Consider the following 17,292-nt stretch of genomic DNA (forward strand, 5'->3'; position numbering starts at 1 on the left):
TGAATTGAATTTGTATTTCATTGATGTGAAACCTTGCTGTTTTGGAGGGATACATTTATTGCTACAACTTAAAAGCAGTTTCATGTGACTGGGGGCTCCTTGTTTGTCTGATGAAGTTTAAAGATAAAGGAGACTTAAAAATCCTTCCTTTTTCTGAGCAGGAGCAGCCTCAGCAAGGCTGTCGCCTTTCATTGCTCTGCCCCTTCCCTTCACTCGTTTGTGTCACGTCTTAACCGTAAACGTGTGTATGCAATCTTGGGAAATGTTTATTTCAGATGAAATTAGAGCTGTATGTAAGTACATTTTTTAAATAATTAAAGATCTATTACTGAAATTTCGAATACGGTCGTGGTTTTAAAATATGGCATTTTGTGGCGAATGCACCAAAAACAATCTGGCAAATTGTAAATTACTTATAGAAAATTATTGTAGATTATGTGTAAGAATGATAGCAGTTTGTGTTTAATTAGCACCTCTGGATTCTTTTTAGCTTGCAGGTTTTTGTATAAGTTGTACATGAATTCTGTTTTTTTTTTTAATTCTGATTTCGATAGATCGATTATCTTGTCTGAGATTTCTGAAATTAATTTCCTTGTTTTAGTAAAACAAATTTTCTCAAACATTTAGGTAGCTGTTTATAATGTTCTGTTGGCTGACATCCAATTTAGAAAGGATAAGTGAAAAGCCAAGGCTAAGACTTGTAAAAATTGTTTTCAGAATTCTAAGATCTTGGAATTCATCTTGTTAGATCATTGTGAGTTAACTTTTTCCTCTGAATTTCATTAATTTGATTTAATACCTACTTTCCCCATCTTGATGTTATTTCAATATGTCTGGGAAGTGTTGATTGCTGGTACTTAAATCATTAATCACCATTCTAAAGGAAAGCCATTTTTAAGAATTACGATTTTGTTAACTAAAGAATAAAGGGATTGTACTTGCTGAGTTTCTAAGATCCCTTTAAACAGTAAAATGACAGGAGCATGTGATAAACTTTTCTCTGAGAGGCTTTAGTGCCTGGTTTCTCAGACCACGTTCCTTCCTCTCCATGTGCCTGGAGCCATACAAAGGCAGTTAAACAGAGGCACATTTCTTGAAGATTTGAGGAGGAGGGGACATTTTTATGTTAAAACAAATGTACATTTTGGAGTAAAAATTACAAAGTATATATATGTAAGCTAAACCAGGAGCATTCAGAGAACTTTTGTCATTGTAGCAGACGTATTCCATTGGTATCCCACAGAATTTTCATTTACTTTCTGGTGTGGAAAAGTCTGGGAAATGGCGTGAATGTATGGAGTAGTGTGTCTTCCATAAATATTAGCTGTGCAGTCATGCTTATTTTAGTTGAGATTAAGAGGCAAGTAGAAATTTAATTCTTTTTTTTTTTTTTTACATTTCTTAAAGGAAAATTTCGGACGTATGCAATAACAGACACATAGTATATTGGTCACCCACAGAACCATCACTGTCACTTTCAACAAATACCTCATGCCAATCTTCAGGAATTTAATTTTATGTATATTTGCTAAGATTTGCTAAGATAAGCATCTGTAAGGTCAAGGTACTGACATCAGAAGCATTTCTGAACAAAGATGTTGCAGTTGGTGGGTGGGTATGACTCTTCAGCTGTCGTATAAGCTTGCATAAATAGTATCGTCTTGACTTTAATCTTTCGGTTGTTCAGAGGTAGTGTGCATATTTCTGTTTAACTCCTGGAAACGTGCCAAAATAATTTGTATCCTCTCTTCATCCTTGGTACCTCGAGTCTAAATAGTCTGTGAATAAAATCAATGAGTTGACAGTAGGAGCCTGTTGGATAGAAACAATGAGAAGGAATATCTTCATTTTTTTATTTAAAAAACTTTTGGGTACTACCTGGTTAATATTTTGGAGACTGCAAAATCTGTTTCACTTTTCATCGGTTTGGGAATGCATTTTACAAACATCAGAGTCAGACAGACCTGGGTTCAAATCTTAGCTGGCCTTGGGTAATAACTTACTCTCTCCAAGTCTGTTGTCTCAAGTGTAAAATGGTGACATGGATTGTCGTGTGAATTAAATGAAATAATACATTAAATGCTTATTATTTTAAAATATCATTTGACTTCTATGATTAAGCAGGAGGAGTGTGTCCTGAGTTCAAGTCTCAGATGGATTTATATTACTGTAGTCAACATCTGGAAAGGAGAGCTAATCTTTATCTTGTCATTTCTAATTTTCTGACTGGTAGTTATAAGATCTAAAAATATAATGGGATATCTAAAGATAGAAAATGTTCCTTATGTTTGAACAAATGTATTGAAACAAAGCATTGAAAAAATAATGCCTCACAATCATTTCTTATTGAATAATTACAGCAAACTCTGGCCTGTTCTATTCTAACTGCACTATTAAGTGAATTTTCAAGTTCAAGTAAAACCAGCAACATTGGATTGAGTATGGAATTCCATGGTAACTGCAAAAGAGTTTTTCAGGTATTGGTATTTTTGTTCTTGTGTTTTAATTATTGTATCATTCACTTTTTATGCAATCTGTTTCTAGTGGGTGAGAACATTTATTTTAGGTAGTTGAGGGTTCATTTTGTGATTTCAAAGGATGTAGTAAAGTGATAGCTTTGGTGAACATAGTTGACAGTTTAAAATTACTCAATTCTAGTCTTAAAAGAGGATTGCTACTATAAAGATCCTTATTGTTTATTTCTTATTATTTATTTCTTAATTGTGTTTAGATATAATTAATTCAATTGATGGGACTCTGCTGGCCTTAAAAATAGGACTGGAAGAATGCCAAAGAGGGCCATGTATTTAAAATGTTATTGCAGATGGTGTGGGCTCTTTGTCTCGTCTGTATTGTTTGGCTCCCGAGGAAAGTTATGTGAAGGCATTGGCTTAAATCCTAGGGCTCTGCACTGACTCCTCCAGCTCTGCAGTAGTTGTCAAAGGCTCTCTTTTTAATGGAATGGCATTTATATTACAGTAAATATTCAAACTGGTGTCACTTGAAAGCATAGTGTGATGTAAATTATGAGTAGAAGCCTAAAAATGGAAGATATTCCTAAGGAAATAGTGTTTTCCACTGGAAATTTTAAGGTTTTTGCTGGTTTTATCTTATGGGTCTAAAAGGGAATACATTTTGGGTAAGTTTTCCATACAAAAATATTTGTGATTTATTGACTATAGGAAGAAGACCTTCGTCAGATCTTCATGTTAACTGTTGAAGTTCTGCAGGAGTTTAGCAGGCGGGAAAACCTCAACGCACAGATGTCTTCAGTATTTCAGCGTTACCTTGCACTCGCCAATCAAGTCTTGAGCTGGAACTTTCTTCCTCCCAATTATATCCTTTTAACAAACGAATAGTTTATTTGTGGTAATTTTCATAGATGACTTAATTATGGCTCAAAGCCTTTTTTACCTCCGCAGGTTTTATAAAACATGATGTTGAAAGAAAATAAGAATTTTTTAAAAAAGAAATAGAATTTAATTTCTTTTATTTTATAATGCCACAATATAGTGGACTAAGTAAAAGATTTCAGATTCCATTTACTGCATTGGGGAAGAAGGTTGAATTACATGGAACCATTTGATGGATAATGGGGCTACTGCTAACTTAGTAATAGCAATATTCCTTGAGAAGAAAAGGAAAAAGGTGGAAACTGCACTTTTGTTAAGAAACTGTAAATCATTTTCTTCTCAGACATGTAATTACATTGGATTTTTTCACTTACATTCCTTAAAGCTAGTTTGGCGTACTCTAATCTTTATGGTTGGCAATATTGTTCAAATGTAGATAATAAGCTAGTAATATGTTTATTCTTCAAAGGCCTTTACCAGTATAAAGAGTTGAAAATTTCATTTTTAGGAAATTATTTATTAATGCAAAGTAAGTTTGAATGGGTTATACTTTAGATACATATATCTGCTTTTTTATCAGTTACTAAATTGGAGAAATTTGTAGTTTAGAAAGCATTTCTTGAAGTTTATGAATTACTTTTGAGAGTGTCTGCTGTCTATTTTTTTTTGTTTGTTTTTCCTTTTTCTGCTGAGACCTTGCAGGGATGACATCTGCTGCCTATTGATAGATTTAAATCAAAAATATATAGTGGCTACCCGTTTGTTGCCTAGTTAACTCAGGCAGACCTGCATTCAAGCCTCACCTGAATTTAGGCATATTATTTAACTTTTCTGAATCTCAATTTTTCCAAATGTATAATGGGGGTATGATTTGTTGTGTGAATTAAATGAAAAAATACATTTAAAACCCCAGTTTTAAATTTAAAACAATACGTTTAAAACATTCCGCAATAGCTGCTATTTATGGAGCTTTTAATAGCCTCCTTGAATAAAGCAGTTCATCATATAGCTAGCCATCTGTGTCATACTCTTCTTTCTTGATCTGATACACTCCTGTGTGGCATAGGAAATATGATGTGACCTATTCTAGATGTCTTTAATCTGGGGGCTCTACTTTCTACTTAAGAGAAAAAGATTAATGACAAGCAAACAGGAAATAGATACTGAGCTGTATCCGAGATTAACGGTAAGATACATCTTTATTCCAGCAGAGCCAAGCACTACTGCATTCACATACATAGATGTTTACTAATTGCTTGTAGCTGGTAAGTTGTGGGATTCACTAGGGTGTGGTGGGTGGTAACTTTTCCTTCTAGTTTCAATTTACGGCATTCATGCAGTAGAAAATTAACTGTAGAAGGATAAAGAGGGTAAAGTAAGTCTGGCTCCCCAAACCACACACAAATTCTCTGCTTTTCTTTCCCAAGAGTAGTCATGGAAAGCTGCCGCTTTATGGAGTGAAGCTACAGTGAGGTTAATCACGTTTTCCTTTTATTCCTATTCTGTAATCATCTTTTTCCTAATTAACTACCTTTGTGTCTTCAATATATTAATTTAGTTATTTTTTGTTGTAAAGAGGTACATATTTTCTTAGGTTTGCTTTTTAAAAAATTTCCCCTATGAGTGTTACAATAGTATTTTTGCTCCAATTTGTTTATTTATTTATCTTTTAAGATGGTAAGGCAGACTTTATACAAGAGGCCCATGGTAATAGGTATAGGGACCACTGCAATGGAATCTTGCAAGTGAGGGAGATAGATTGGACTCCACTCCCTGCTCCAATTTTTTTAGTTAAAAAAAAATATGTCGAAAAGCCTTGAGAGATTTTAAAGTATCAAGCCATATGGAGCTATCAAAACATTAATTATATATGTGGAGAAAATCAATAAAAGTTATACTGAAATATATTGTATCCAATTTGAAGTTTCTGTTTTAGGGGAAAATACAGTTGGCAGAGAGTGAGTATCTCATAGAGAAACAGTTCTCTGGGCGTTTGGAAACAAAATTTGTCTAAAAGATACACACACATAAGATATTTTATAAAGTATTTAGATAAAGCTTTGGAAACCTGTCATCTGAAAATGACAAGCACTACTTTGGTGTTGCCAAAGGAAATAATCCCTTGTTTAAAGTAAGTATATTTTGATCTTGACTTGAGGATATTCTACTTCATGGCTTAAAAGTGAGTTCTTTTGTGACGATAGACGTTTGTATAGTGCCATTTGTTGGCTCACTGAACTACAGCTAGATATTTCTTTCTTTGAGTGCATCAGCTTTAAGTGTAGGAGAAAGAACTTGGCAGTGGGATTAAACTAAACTACAGTTTTAGTACTAATTAGGGAAACCAATTTCAAGGAACTCAGTCAGTTCTCACTAATTTCTAATTTTGGCAATTACCTGAATATCTACCATTCAATCAGTAGGGAAAGAATTGAGTAATTCAGCTTTATACCATGGAGAGAATCTAATAATTAAATTTAACTTAGTCAAAATGTGTTGAGTTAGTGGCTTTTTTTTTTTAAGGCTGATCGAAGCAGTTGGGAGTGGAGAAAGAAGAGTTGGTGGCTTCTTAAAAGATGATTTGCCTTTAGGATAGACAAATGAATAACAAGACCATGTAAAATGTGTTTATATATTTTGTGTCTAATATATTTGATAATTTAGAGTGGTATCATGTTAGATTAGGCTGTGTTAAACTATCAATAATAATCCCCATTCATAATTTTTTATAATCTGCTTTCTTTTTTGTGTCATTTTAATACTATTTCAGACGTAAAGATATACTGAAAGAATAGCTCAGAGTACTCATACGTGCTTTGCCAGTTGTTAACATTTTCCCCATTTATTTTCTCTCCCCACATGCATGTACAAGAACACACACATTTACATGTATTTATATATGTGTATATTTAGACTCATTTTTTTTTCCTTGGAATCCTTTGGAAGTAGTCGTAGACATCATACCTCTTTACCTTTGAATACTTCATTTCATATTTTCCTAAGATCAAGAATTTTGAATTCACACTGTGGTCCTTGTAAGAGATTGTCTTGCAAAACCATATTATGATTTCGAAAATCAAGAAATTTAACATTAAAAAAAAAGAAATTTAACATTGATACAATATTATCATCTAATCTGCAATCTATCTTCAAATTTTGGCAGTTGTCTCAGTAATGTCTTTAGTAATTCTGCCTTCTTTCTGAAATCCAGGAAACGAAACATTGTTATTATCAAATCATCTAAATCTTCTTTGATCTAGAATAGAAAATCCTAAGGAAGAGAAAATATTATTCATTAAGTGGAAGTGAATCAACATAAAGGGTATCATGCTCATTGTTTTCGTGTTGACTAGGCGGAGGAGGAGGAGGGTTGGTCTTGCTGTCTCAGGGATAGCAGAGTTGGAAGAGGTGAGAAAGTGTATGGAGAGGCAGGAGAGTCAGGCATTCCCCCACTTGGTGTAACTTTTATTGAAAAAAAACCACATGTAAATGGACCCACATAGTTAAAACCTGTCTTGTTAAAGGATCAATCTTACAGATAATTCATGGAGCTTTGGCTGTGATAGCTCGAGGGAGTAGGAGTTTGCGCCAATGGAAGGTTATGTTTTGTACTTTAAGCTCTGGAGAGAGGAACCTGTTTATTGCCTGAGGAGAGAAGTCAGGATTTAGGAAAGAAAATATGATATTGTAGTACTAGACCAAGGATGTAGATGTTGAGATAGCCCAGGGCTTAGCTGAGGTAGTGGGGAAGACAGGAAGGAAGCCCTGTGTTAATATGAGTTGCCTGTCTTGGTGATCCAAGTTTCTTACCTTTTGAACAGCGATTTGATCAGCTTTGTGTAGGATTGTTCAGAAATGGAGGAACAAAGTGGTAGAAATCAGTATCTGATGGAATTTTAAAGTACATACATATAAAGCCAGTGTGAAGTATTTTCTTTAATCCTCTCTTTTTTGAGCAATCAGTATTTCCTCCAATTATTGTCTCTATTTATACCTGGTATTGTGCCCTTTGAAAAAGAAAGAAGGCCGGATGTGGTGGCTTACATCTGTAATCCTAGCACTTTGGGAGGCCAAGGCAGGAGGATCACTTCAGGCCAGGAGTTCAAAACCAGCCTGAGCAATATAGCGAGACCCTGTCTCTACAAAAAATAGAAAAATTAGTTGGACATGGTGATGTGGCCTGTAGTCCCAGCTGCTCGGGAGGCTGAGGCAGGAGGAATGCTTGAGCCCAGGAGTTTGTGGTTGCAGTGACCTATGATGATGTCACTGCAATCCCGCCTGGTGACAGAGGGAGACACTGTCTCGAAAAAATAAAAAGAAAATAGGTCAGGCTCACACCTGTAATCCTAGCACTTTGGGAGACTGATGCCGGAGGATCGCTGGAGGGCAGGAGTTTGCGACTAGCCTGAGCAAGAGTGAGACCACATCTCTCCAAAAAAAACAAAAAGAAAATTGAACTATAAAGTCATTAATCAGTGTTTGAAGTAGTTCATGTATTATCCCTTCCAGGGATATTTCTACTTTATAAGGAAGATATCCAAAAGAACCAATATGAAGAATTTTTGACTTTGGGCCAATAGGAGGAAAGGGTATTTGGGGAGCATTTCCTTCAGTCTTAGGTCGTAGTTGACTGTCTGTGCTCTACTTACCTGTATCATATTTTTACAAGTATTTTGTTTAACTTGGTAGTTCTCATATCTGTTCTGTGTACCCTGTGCCTCCCCTCCTGCCTGTGGTATACACCTGTACTGGCTATAGTTACACATCTCACTGTACTACACTGCAGTTACCCATAACTGCCATAGGTGGTAGGGCCTTTGGAGGGTAAGAGGGGAGAAATGAAACTGCTTTTCTGATGTTGCATTGCAGCTGGTTAGAGAGCAGAGAAAGGAAGATCTGCTAAGTTGTTTGCTATTGCCTAAGCTGTGATGTGACATTTTATTTTTTCTTTCTAAACCCACAGATTTTTTTTACTTTTTATATTATGTAGTTTAAATTAGTGCAGGAACAGGGTGGAGTGGATTGAACATTAGAAAAAAGTCTCCCTAATGAGGAAACTTGATTTCACACTCCCTAACTCTGAATTGTTTAGTAATTTTAGGGCAAAGGCAACTTAGGAGCTGAACCTCACATGTCAGTAGCAAGATCATTAGCTGCCCCTCACCTTTTGGCTAGTAAGTTATATCATTTATTCAGGTATCAGTTTGGGCAAGTCTGATTTAAATATTTTAAATGTAATATTTCTCACTAGGAAATGATTTGTTTAAAATTGTCTAAATACTTGAAAATATTAGTAATTTCATGAACCAGTCTAGATTATTTCAGTTCAGTGAATCCTAATGAATGCCACTGTTTGCAAGGTGCGGACTGTGCTCCGAAGCCGAGAGTTCAGTGTTGTAATACTTGGGAAATGGTGCTGACAGGAAGATGGGGAGAGGGCTGCCTGCCAAATTCATGCGTTTTTCTCCCACGTTAGGTTTGAGTGAGAAGTGAGTCCTCAAGAAATTACAATTGTATAGGGAGTTTTAGTTTATTAATAGCTAAAATGAATTCTTGAAGATTTTTCTATATATTTTAATCTTGACAGTAGGATCTTTTTTTGGTTAGAAAGCTGCCATTGCGAGAGCATCGTGACCATGTGAGTTTAATCCTTTCATGGAATAAATAAATTTTGCTTTCGTCATGGGTAGAACTGTACTTCCTACCCTGATAGTCGTTTTTAGCAGACTTTGGTGATCACATACTGGGGGAAATGGTGTAAATTTATTACCATTCGTGCACAGTCAGTATTGTACTGAGAGTGGCCTGGTAGCATTATCTTGATAAGATTAATGTATTAAGATCAGCCACCAAAGCAGTGTCCAATTGTCAACACCTAAATGTGTAGAGTTTAACTGAATAAAAGTAATGAAAGTGTAATCTAATTGGGATAAATATACTTGAGGTAGCCTTTTGAATATTTAGTTTCTCTATTTTTTAAATCCACTTAGGATGGTAAATATTCTTCAGTATATATCAATTTTACCTCACAAAGCAGAATGTAATCAGAATCGTCATATACAGAAGACCTTTATTTTTAAAATTTAATTTAATGTTTAACGTTTTTTATAGAGATGGGGTCTCGCCATGTTGCCCAGGCTGGTCTTGAACTCCTGACCTCAAGCAGTCCTCTTGCCTTGGCCTCCCAAAATGCTGGGATTACAGGTGTGAGCCACTGTGCCCAGCGAAGACCTTTATTAAGATTTTAAAATATGTCACTTTTAGATTAAGTTAAATAAAAGGTGTGCTTGGTGCATTGTCCTACCTCTTTTCATTAAAACATCAGTTATTCTTAATTGATAATTCATGTTCAAAAACCTATTTGGTGTTTTTAAGGCATATGGACAGAACACAATTTTTAGGCATAAGAAAGCACTATTTTTTCCTTTTTTTTAAAAAAAGAAAAACATTATTGAGATATAATTCTCATACTGTACAAGTCATACATTTAAAATGGGCAATTAAGTGTTCTTTGGTTTATTCAGAGAGTTGTGCAGCCTTCACCACCATCAATTGTAGGAAATATTCGTCATCCCCCAAAAACCTCACACTCTTTAATAATCACCCCCTTAGTCTCCCTATTCCATACCCCATCCATGACAACTGCTAAATCTACTTTCTATCTCTATAGATTTGCCTAGTCTGGGTATTTTATGTAAATGGAATCATACAACACGCCATCTTTTGTGACCTCTTTCACGTGGCATAATGTTTTCAAGGTCTGTCCTTGTTTGTAGCATTTATCAGTGATTCATTCCTTTTTTGCTGAATAATATTCTATTGTATGGAGATACCACATTTTATTTATCTGTTCATCTGCTGATCAATTGACGGGCTTTTGAGTTTTTCCTACTTTTTGAAAACAATATTTAATATACAGGCATGCCTCCTTTTATTGTGCTTTACTTTATTGTGTTTTTTTAACAAATTGAAGGTCTGTGGCAACCCTGTGTTGAGCAGATCTGTTGGCTCCATTTCCCAGCAGCATGTGCTCTCTTTGTATCTCTGTGTCAGCATGTTTTAGCAATAAAGTATTTTTAAATTAAGGTACATATATTGTTTTTTAGATATAATGCTATTGTACACTTAATATACTACTCTATAGTATAAACATAACTTTTGTATGTACTGGGAAATGAAAAAAATTTTCCTGACTCACTTTATTGCGATGGTCTGGAAACGAACCTGCAGTATATGTGAGGTATTCCTGTAGATTAATCCTGCTGTGAACATTCACGTGCAAGTTTTTGCATGGAAGTGTGTTTTCATTTCTCTTGGGTATATACCTAGGAATGGCACTGCTGGGTCATATAGTAACTCTACATTTATCATTTTAAGGAACTGCCAGACTGTTTTCCACAGCAGGTGCACTATTTTACATTAACATTGCAATGTATGAAGATTCCATTTGTCTACATTTTCAACACTTGTCTGTCTTTTTGTTCATAGCCATTGCATTGCATATGAATGGTATCTCATTGTGGCTTTGATTTGCATTACCCTAATGGTAAATGCTTTTGAACATCTTTTCATGTGATTATTGGCCATTTGTGTATCTTCTTTGTAGAAATGTGTATTCAGATCCTTTGTCTGGTTTCTAACTGGGTTATTTGTCTTTTTTAAATTATTGAGTTGTAAGAGTTCTTTATATATTCTAGATAAAAGTCTCTTAACAGATATATGATTTTCAAATATTTTCTCCTATTCTGTGGGTTAATTTTTATGATGTCCTTTGAAGCACAGAAATTTTTAATTTTGATGATGTCTAATTTACCTATTTTTTCTTTGGTTGCTTATGCTTTTGTGTTGTATTTAAGATGGTTTTGCCTAACTCAAGGTCACAAAGATTTAATTCTATATTTTCTTCTAAGAGTTTCATAGTTTTAACCCTTACATTTAGGTCTATCATCCATTTTTGAGTTAATTTTTGCATATGGTATAAGGCAGTGGTCCAACTTCATTTTTTCGCATGTGAGTATCCTGGTTTTCCAACACCATTTATTGAAAAGAATATTCTTTTCCCATTGAATTATCTTGGCCCCCTTGTGGAAAATTACTTGAGTGTAAATGTGAGGGTTTATTTCTGGCCTCTCAATTCAATCTATTGGTCTATAAGTCTGTTCTTATGCCATTACCACACTTGTCTTGATTATTGTAGCATGTAGTAAATTTTGAAATCAGGAAATGTGTGTCTTTTAACTTTGTACTTCTGTTTCAAGAATGTTTTGTCTATTATGTGTCCTTTACATTTCCATATGAAATTTAGGATCAGTTTATCAATTTCTACAAAAAAGGAAGCTTGGGATTTTGGTGAGATGTGTCAAATCTGTTGATAACTTTGTGGGGTATTGCTATGTTAATAATATTAAGTTTTCTGATCCATTTATTAAGATCTTTAATTTCTTTCAACACTTGTAGTTTTCAGAGTAGAGATTTCATACTTTTGATAAATTTATTCATAAGTATTTTATGCTTAATTCACTTGTAAATTTTTTAAAATTTGATTTTCATATTTGTTGCTAGTGTATAGAAATAAATACAAATGATTTTTGTATGTTGATCATACATCCTAAAATCTTGATGAACTCATTTATGAACTCATGTATTATCTCCATGGATTTTTTTTTGGATTTTGTGTATACATGATCATGCCATTTGCAAACCATTATTTTTTTAAAGGATTGTTATATGTAGGTTTCCTATGTGCAAAAGATGGTTTATGAAAGTATCCATATACCCAGTGTGGGCAGTGCAGTGTCCATGGCTCCTGGGATTTGATAAATGTTAAAATCACTCTGTGTCCCACTGAGCTAATTGCTCTGCCCATCGTGCCCCCAGCCCAGTCTCTTGAAAGAGACTATTGAGACGAAACCCACTTGCTTCTCTTCTGTCTTAGAGCACTGTTGTACAAAGAAAGTGTCCTGGTCCTATGATTCTCTGTCATGCCATCATACCCATTTGAAAATGGATGCTGAGATCCTAAATGATCTTATTTCCACCTCCCTCTACCACTCTCCTCCGTGCTCTTTCTGGTAGAGCTGCACTCACAGGCCAGTGTCCTTCTGCCCCGATGCCTTTGCACATGCTGTTTCTCTGCCTGGATCCTCAGTCTTTGCCTGGTCACCTCCTGTTGTACTTCAGCTGTATACCCTAGACCAGGTTAGGTTACTTGTGATGGCTTCCGTATGCATGTTATATATTATTTCTTCCCATTTGGCTCACTTCTGAGTTGTAATTTTTCATTCCTTAGATTATTTAAGTACAGTTGACCTTTCTGTATCTGAGGGTTCTGCATCTTTGGATTCAACTAACTGTGGTTTAAAAATATTCAAAATAAACAAAAAATAGTACAACAATAAAAATAATACATACTAAAAAACATTAAAAAATACTGTTTACATTGTGTTAGGTATTATAAGTAATCTAGAGGTGATTTAAAGTCATTTTATATCAGGGACTTGAGCATCTATGGAATTTGGTATCCAAGGGAGGTCCTGAAACGAATCTCCTAAAATACTGAGGGATGACAATAACATCTGTTTACCCCTCCACAAAGCTCCATGAAAGCACGGACCATGCTTTTTTTGCTCACTGCATGGTTAGCACCTAGTATAGATGATGCTCAAAAACTATTTATTATTTAATTATTGAAGGAAGCCAGTTCAAAAGTATTAGCTCAGTTCTTGGATGTTTGTTTACTGCTAATGTAGTTCAGCTAGTAGTTCACCTGGTGTCCACAAATGCTTAAGGGTTTTGGCAACGCTAATCATAAATGACAATATCATTTTGTAATAAGAATGTTTGGCAGATATGTGTGGTATGTTGGCTTCAGTAATATTTCTTTTTTTAGTTTGGTTACACTGTCTTTTATTGGTATTCTATTTTTGTGGATCTGATTTGGTTTTGGTAAACTTTTTTTTAACTTAATCTCTTGGGGAAAGCTAACTGGATCCTAAAGTAGTGACGGGATGCAGAAGCTTGCACCTACATTGGATTTCCAGTAAAGCCAACCCGTTTGGAGGCAAGGCTTGGGAAAAAATTCAGGTGAGGCCAGTTTTCCTGTATTTCAAAGGATTTGCAGTTGCTTGGGCTCAGTGCCATGTATAAGACTAGGCTCATTGATTCTGTGCTGTGCCAGAAAGGGAATTACCAGTTTTTGTTGTTAGAAAAATTAATAGTGCAAGAGATTAAATCTTTAAGAGGAAAAATGAGGCTCCTCCTGCTCCTGACACTTGTTTTACTGACGAAGTGGGGTAAAAAAGAACATGGGAAAATGGAGAGAGTATTACTTTAGTAAAATATCCATTGTTGCTACAGACCTTCCTATGTTGTAAAATACAAGAACAGGCAGTGGAAATCTTCAGACTGTCAGTATTTGCTTGATGATAAGGTGTAGCTACTATATGACTCATTTAATTTTTTTTACTGTCAGTCATCATTACAAATTGATATCCTTACTGAAGGTGTTAGTAGATGAATAAGAACTTATTTGCATATTTAAGGACCTGTGTGTTTCTGAAGATAACTTTATATTACGTATTAAGATGTGCGTACTTACTGAAAATACTGTTTGTGTACGAGAACTCAAGACAGAAGACTTAGTAAGATTATGCAGTGACAGTCAATAGCAGGGTGCGATTAAGCTCTGTCCTGGCTCTTAGCCTAGTGTGTGTTTGTCTCTGGTCGTGCAGTTATAGAATAGGGCAGGTGGTACATTTATATATGCCTTTGATTTCCCAGAAGTTGACGAGTTTTCCTAAGCAGAGAATTTTAGAGCTAGATAGCATTGTTGTGGGAGAGAGGGCAGGGAATGGAGAGGTAATTCTTCACTGTTCTTTGGTGCAGTTGAATTTACATGTGGCTGTAACTGATTTTCCAGGGGATTACGATGGTGTTGAGTTTAGAAGACTGGTTGGGTTTTAGCACTTCAGAATTGGATCTCTTGCTGGAACCCTTGCTAAGAGGAAGTGGACTTGTGTTTGGTACAGTGACAGAAAAATCATTGTACTATTAAATCCTGGTTCTTTAATTTGAGGAAAACATGGGAAGGTAAAGGAAGATTAGATTCAGATGAAATCTTTTTTTTTTTTTTACTTTTTGTTTTTTAGAGACAGGGTGTTGCTCTGTCACATAGGCTGGAGTACAGAGGCACGATCATAGCTCACGGTAGCCCCAAACTCCTGAGCTCAAGTGATCCTTCTGCCTCAGCCTCACGAGTATCTGGGGCTATAGAGTTGCACCACCATACCTGGCTTTTTTTGGAGGGGTGGGGTAGAGACGGGTCTTGCTATGTTGCCTAGGCTGATTGTGAACTCCTGGCCTGAAATGATTCTCCTGCCTTGGCCTCCCAAAGTGCTGGGATTACAGGCATGAGCCACTGCTTCTAGCTGACAAATTTTTTTAAAAGATAGAGGATTATTAAAAGACCAAAAGCAGCTCTATTTGCTTTTCTTATTGGTGGAAATGTGTTTTGTTCGGTTACAAATGAATTATTTTGATAAAAAATATAAATTATGCAAGTTCAGTATTTATTTTAGAAAAATATATAAAATCATAGCCCAAGAAAAATTTTGAATTACACTCTTATTTCAGCTTTGGAAAAATGATACCTACTTAACTAGTGCCAGTCTGTTGCTAGTCATAAAATCTGACTAGCATGTAGTACATGTCATAAAAGATTGTCTAGTAAATAATGAGTTCATTGTCAGACTGCTTTTATTGGTGACATATTTAAGAAAGATAAAGCAAGGTAATGTCCAGATATTGAAACATATTAGTGACTGTAGACCAGAACTTTTGAAACTTTTAAAAAGGAAACTATTGTTTTATTAAAAATTACTATTTTTTAAGTGAAACTGTTTATTTAACCTTTAAATCATTTAAAAAATGTTGTTTTAAGAATATGAGTGCTGCATTTCTGCATTCTGGTGGTAGTGGTTTTGCTTGGTTTTTATAGTATTCTACATTAAGAATTATTGGGGTAGAAATGATATTTTTGGATTTCTTATACCTACAGACAGAAATAGTTAATTATTTGAGAATACCAGATTAAAAATGAATTACCTTAATTCTTTACATTATTTAAAATGTAAATATATGGTTGAGATATGTATATAACTATTCTACTCACAATGTGATATGCTTTTCTAGTTTTTGAAAACTGAAAAATAATACATGTACATTGAAAATAACAATATTTCAGGTAATACTAAATACTATGCAATGAATAGTAAGCCTCCCTCCCACGTAAGAGCCTGCGTAGTCTCGTATTCAGAGGCAACTACTTAAATAAACAGTTTCACAGTACAGTCTGGTAACTGAAACACATATTTCTTGTCAGAATAACATTGTTCTTAAAAATTTGTTCTATTTGTCATTGTGTTCTTTTTGTTGTTTTTATGTTTAACTTTTTATTTAAATGCTTTTGGGGATAGTTAAATGTTCTTTTAGTAGAGTGGGATATTATTTGTAGCTCTAGGATTGTGTCTTATCATAAAAACTATAGTATATGTGCATTTTTATTATGAAAACATGGTATTATTAATGGTACTGCCAGACTGGGTGATTAGAAAGAAGGTAGTTAAGTCTACAGTGTTGTTGATTGGTTCTTTAATGGAGAATAAGGGTGTCTCTTTGCATTACAGCTGTGTTTTCTTAATAGAAGGCAAACATCATGCCAGAGATAAAAATCCTTTCCAGGTTTAGAGTTAGAAAATGAAACTCACATGGACTTTTAAAATAATTATGGGGAAAAGTTATTTTGTGATAGGTATCACATACTAAACTCACAAATCTCCCCTATGCTGTTGGCTCCGTGAAAGAAATTCAAATCTTAACGATATTCTGGTTATTAGCTTTTCAGAGAAATTTGGCCATACAGTTGGGTGCCAGGAACAGTGTACTTAAAAACAGACTACTGTCAAGAGAGGGGAAAACCAAGTCTTATTTAAAAAAAAATAAGACTGGAGGATTATTTTGAACCTGATGTTTAGGTGAGCAATTGCAGTTAATTCCATTTCATATCTGGAAAAGGCCATCTCTTAAATTCATATTCATTTTCCCTTAAATAATTGATATCCAGAAGTATATAGAGTATATGCTTTTTATAATTAAAAAAAGGTAAAGGAGAGAATTATACAAGAATCTTAGTTTAGGTTTATTTAGTTTCCTTTTGTAAGACTTATTTTTCTTTTGTACTTTTTTACTGATACTTTTGTAAGATTTACTAATCTTTGAAGTTATCATCTCCCACTTACTAAAAAACATTGTTACTCCCCTTGCTGTATTATAGCTGGCAGGCCTTGTTAGAATGTGGGAGACACTATTCATTCACTTGAAATAAGATTTTCCATATTTCCAAAAGTAGCAAAATTTATAAATCTTATTCCCTTTGCTTCTGCCACCTATATTATTTTTCTTTGCTTGAACTGTCTGGAGGTCTTGGAGGGAAGTTTGAGCTGCTTCTTGTATTGCAGCACCTGAAGTATTTTCTTTCTTACCCAGAGGGAGCATGCATCTGCTGGCTACTAAAATGGCAAATCTTCTGCTTTGAGACCATTTTATTATAGTTATGTGAACCCATTTGTGTCTCATTTCCCATCTAATTTAAAAATAAAATCATGATACCTTTTATAAACATATCAAAATTTATAAATATTATTCCCTTTGCTTCTGCCACCTATATTATTTTTCTTTGCTTGAACTGTCTGGAGGTCTTGGAGGGAAGTTTGAGCTGTTTCTTGTATTGCAGCACCTGAAGTATTTTCCTTCTTACCCAGAGGGAGCATGCATCTGCTGGCTACTAAAATGGCAAATCTTCTGCTTTGAGACCATTTTATTGTAGTTATGTGAACCCATTTGTGTCTCATTTCCCATCTAATTTAAAAATAAAATCATGATA

General features: G+C 34.7%; 1 protein-coding gene across 1 annotated transcript in view; it reads left to right on the forward strand.

Annotated features, from left to right (window-relative positions):
* Positions 1–17,292, forward strand: part of XPO4 (exportin 4) — a 181,055-nt gene that overhangs the window by 60,373 nt on the left and 103,390 nt on the right. The window contains exons 5-6 of the mRNA XM_012641667.1: positions 2,361–2,477; positions 3,183–3,336. Of these exons, the coding sequence (XP_012497121.1) occupies positions 2,361–2,477; positions 3,183–3,336 (271 nt within the window). The remainder of the gene's footprint in view (positions 1–2,360; positions 2,478–3,182; positions 3,337–17,292) is intronic.

This window comes from Propithecus coquereli, unplaced genomic scaffold, assembly GCF_000956105.1.
Source record: "Propithecus coquereli isolate 6110/MARCELLA unplaced genomic scaffold, Pcoq_1.0 Scaffold168, whole genome shotgun sequence".
Classification (NCBI taxonomy): domain Eukaryota; kingdom Metazoa; phylum Chordata; class Mammalia; order Primates; family Indriidae; genus Propithecus; species Propithecus coquereli.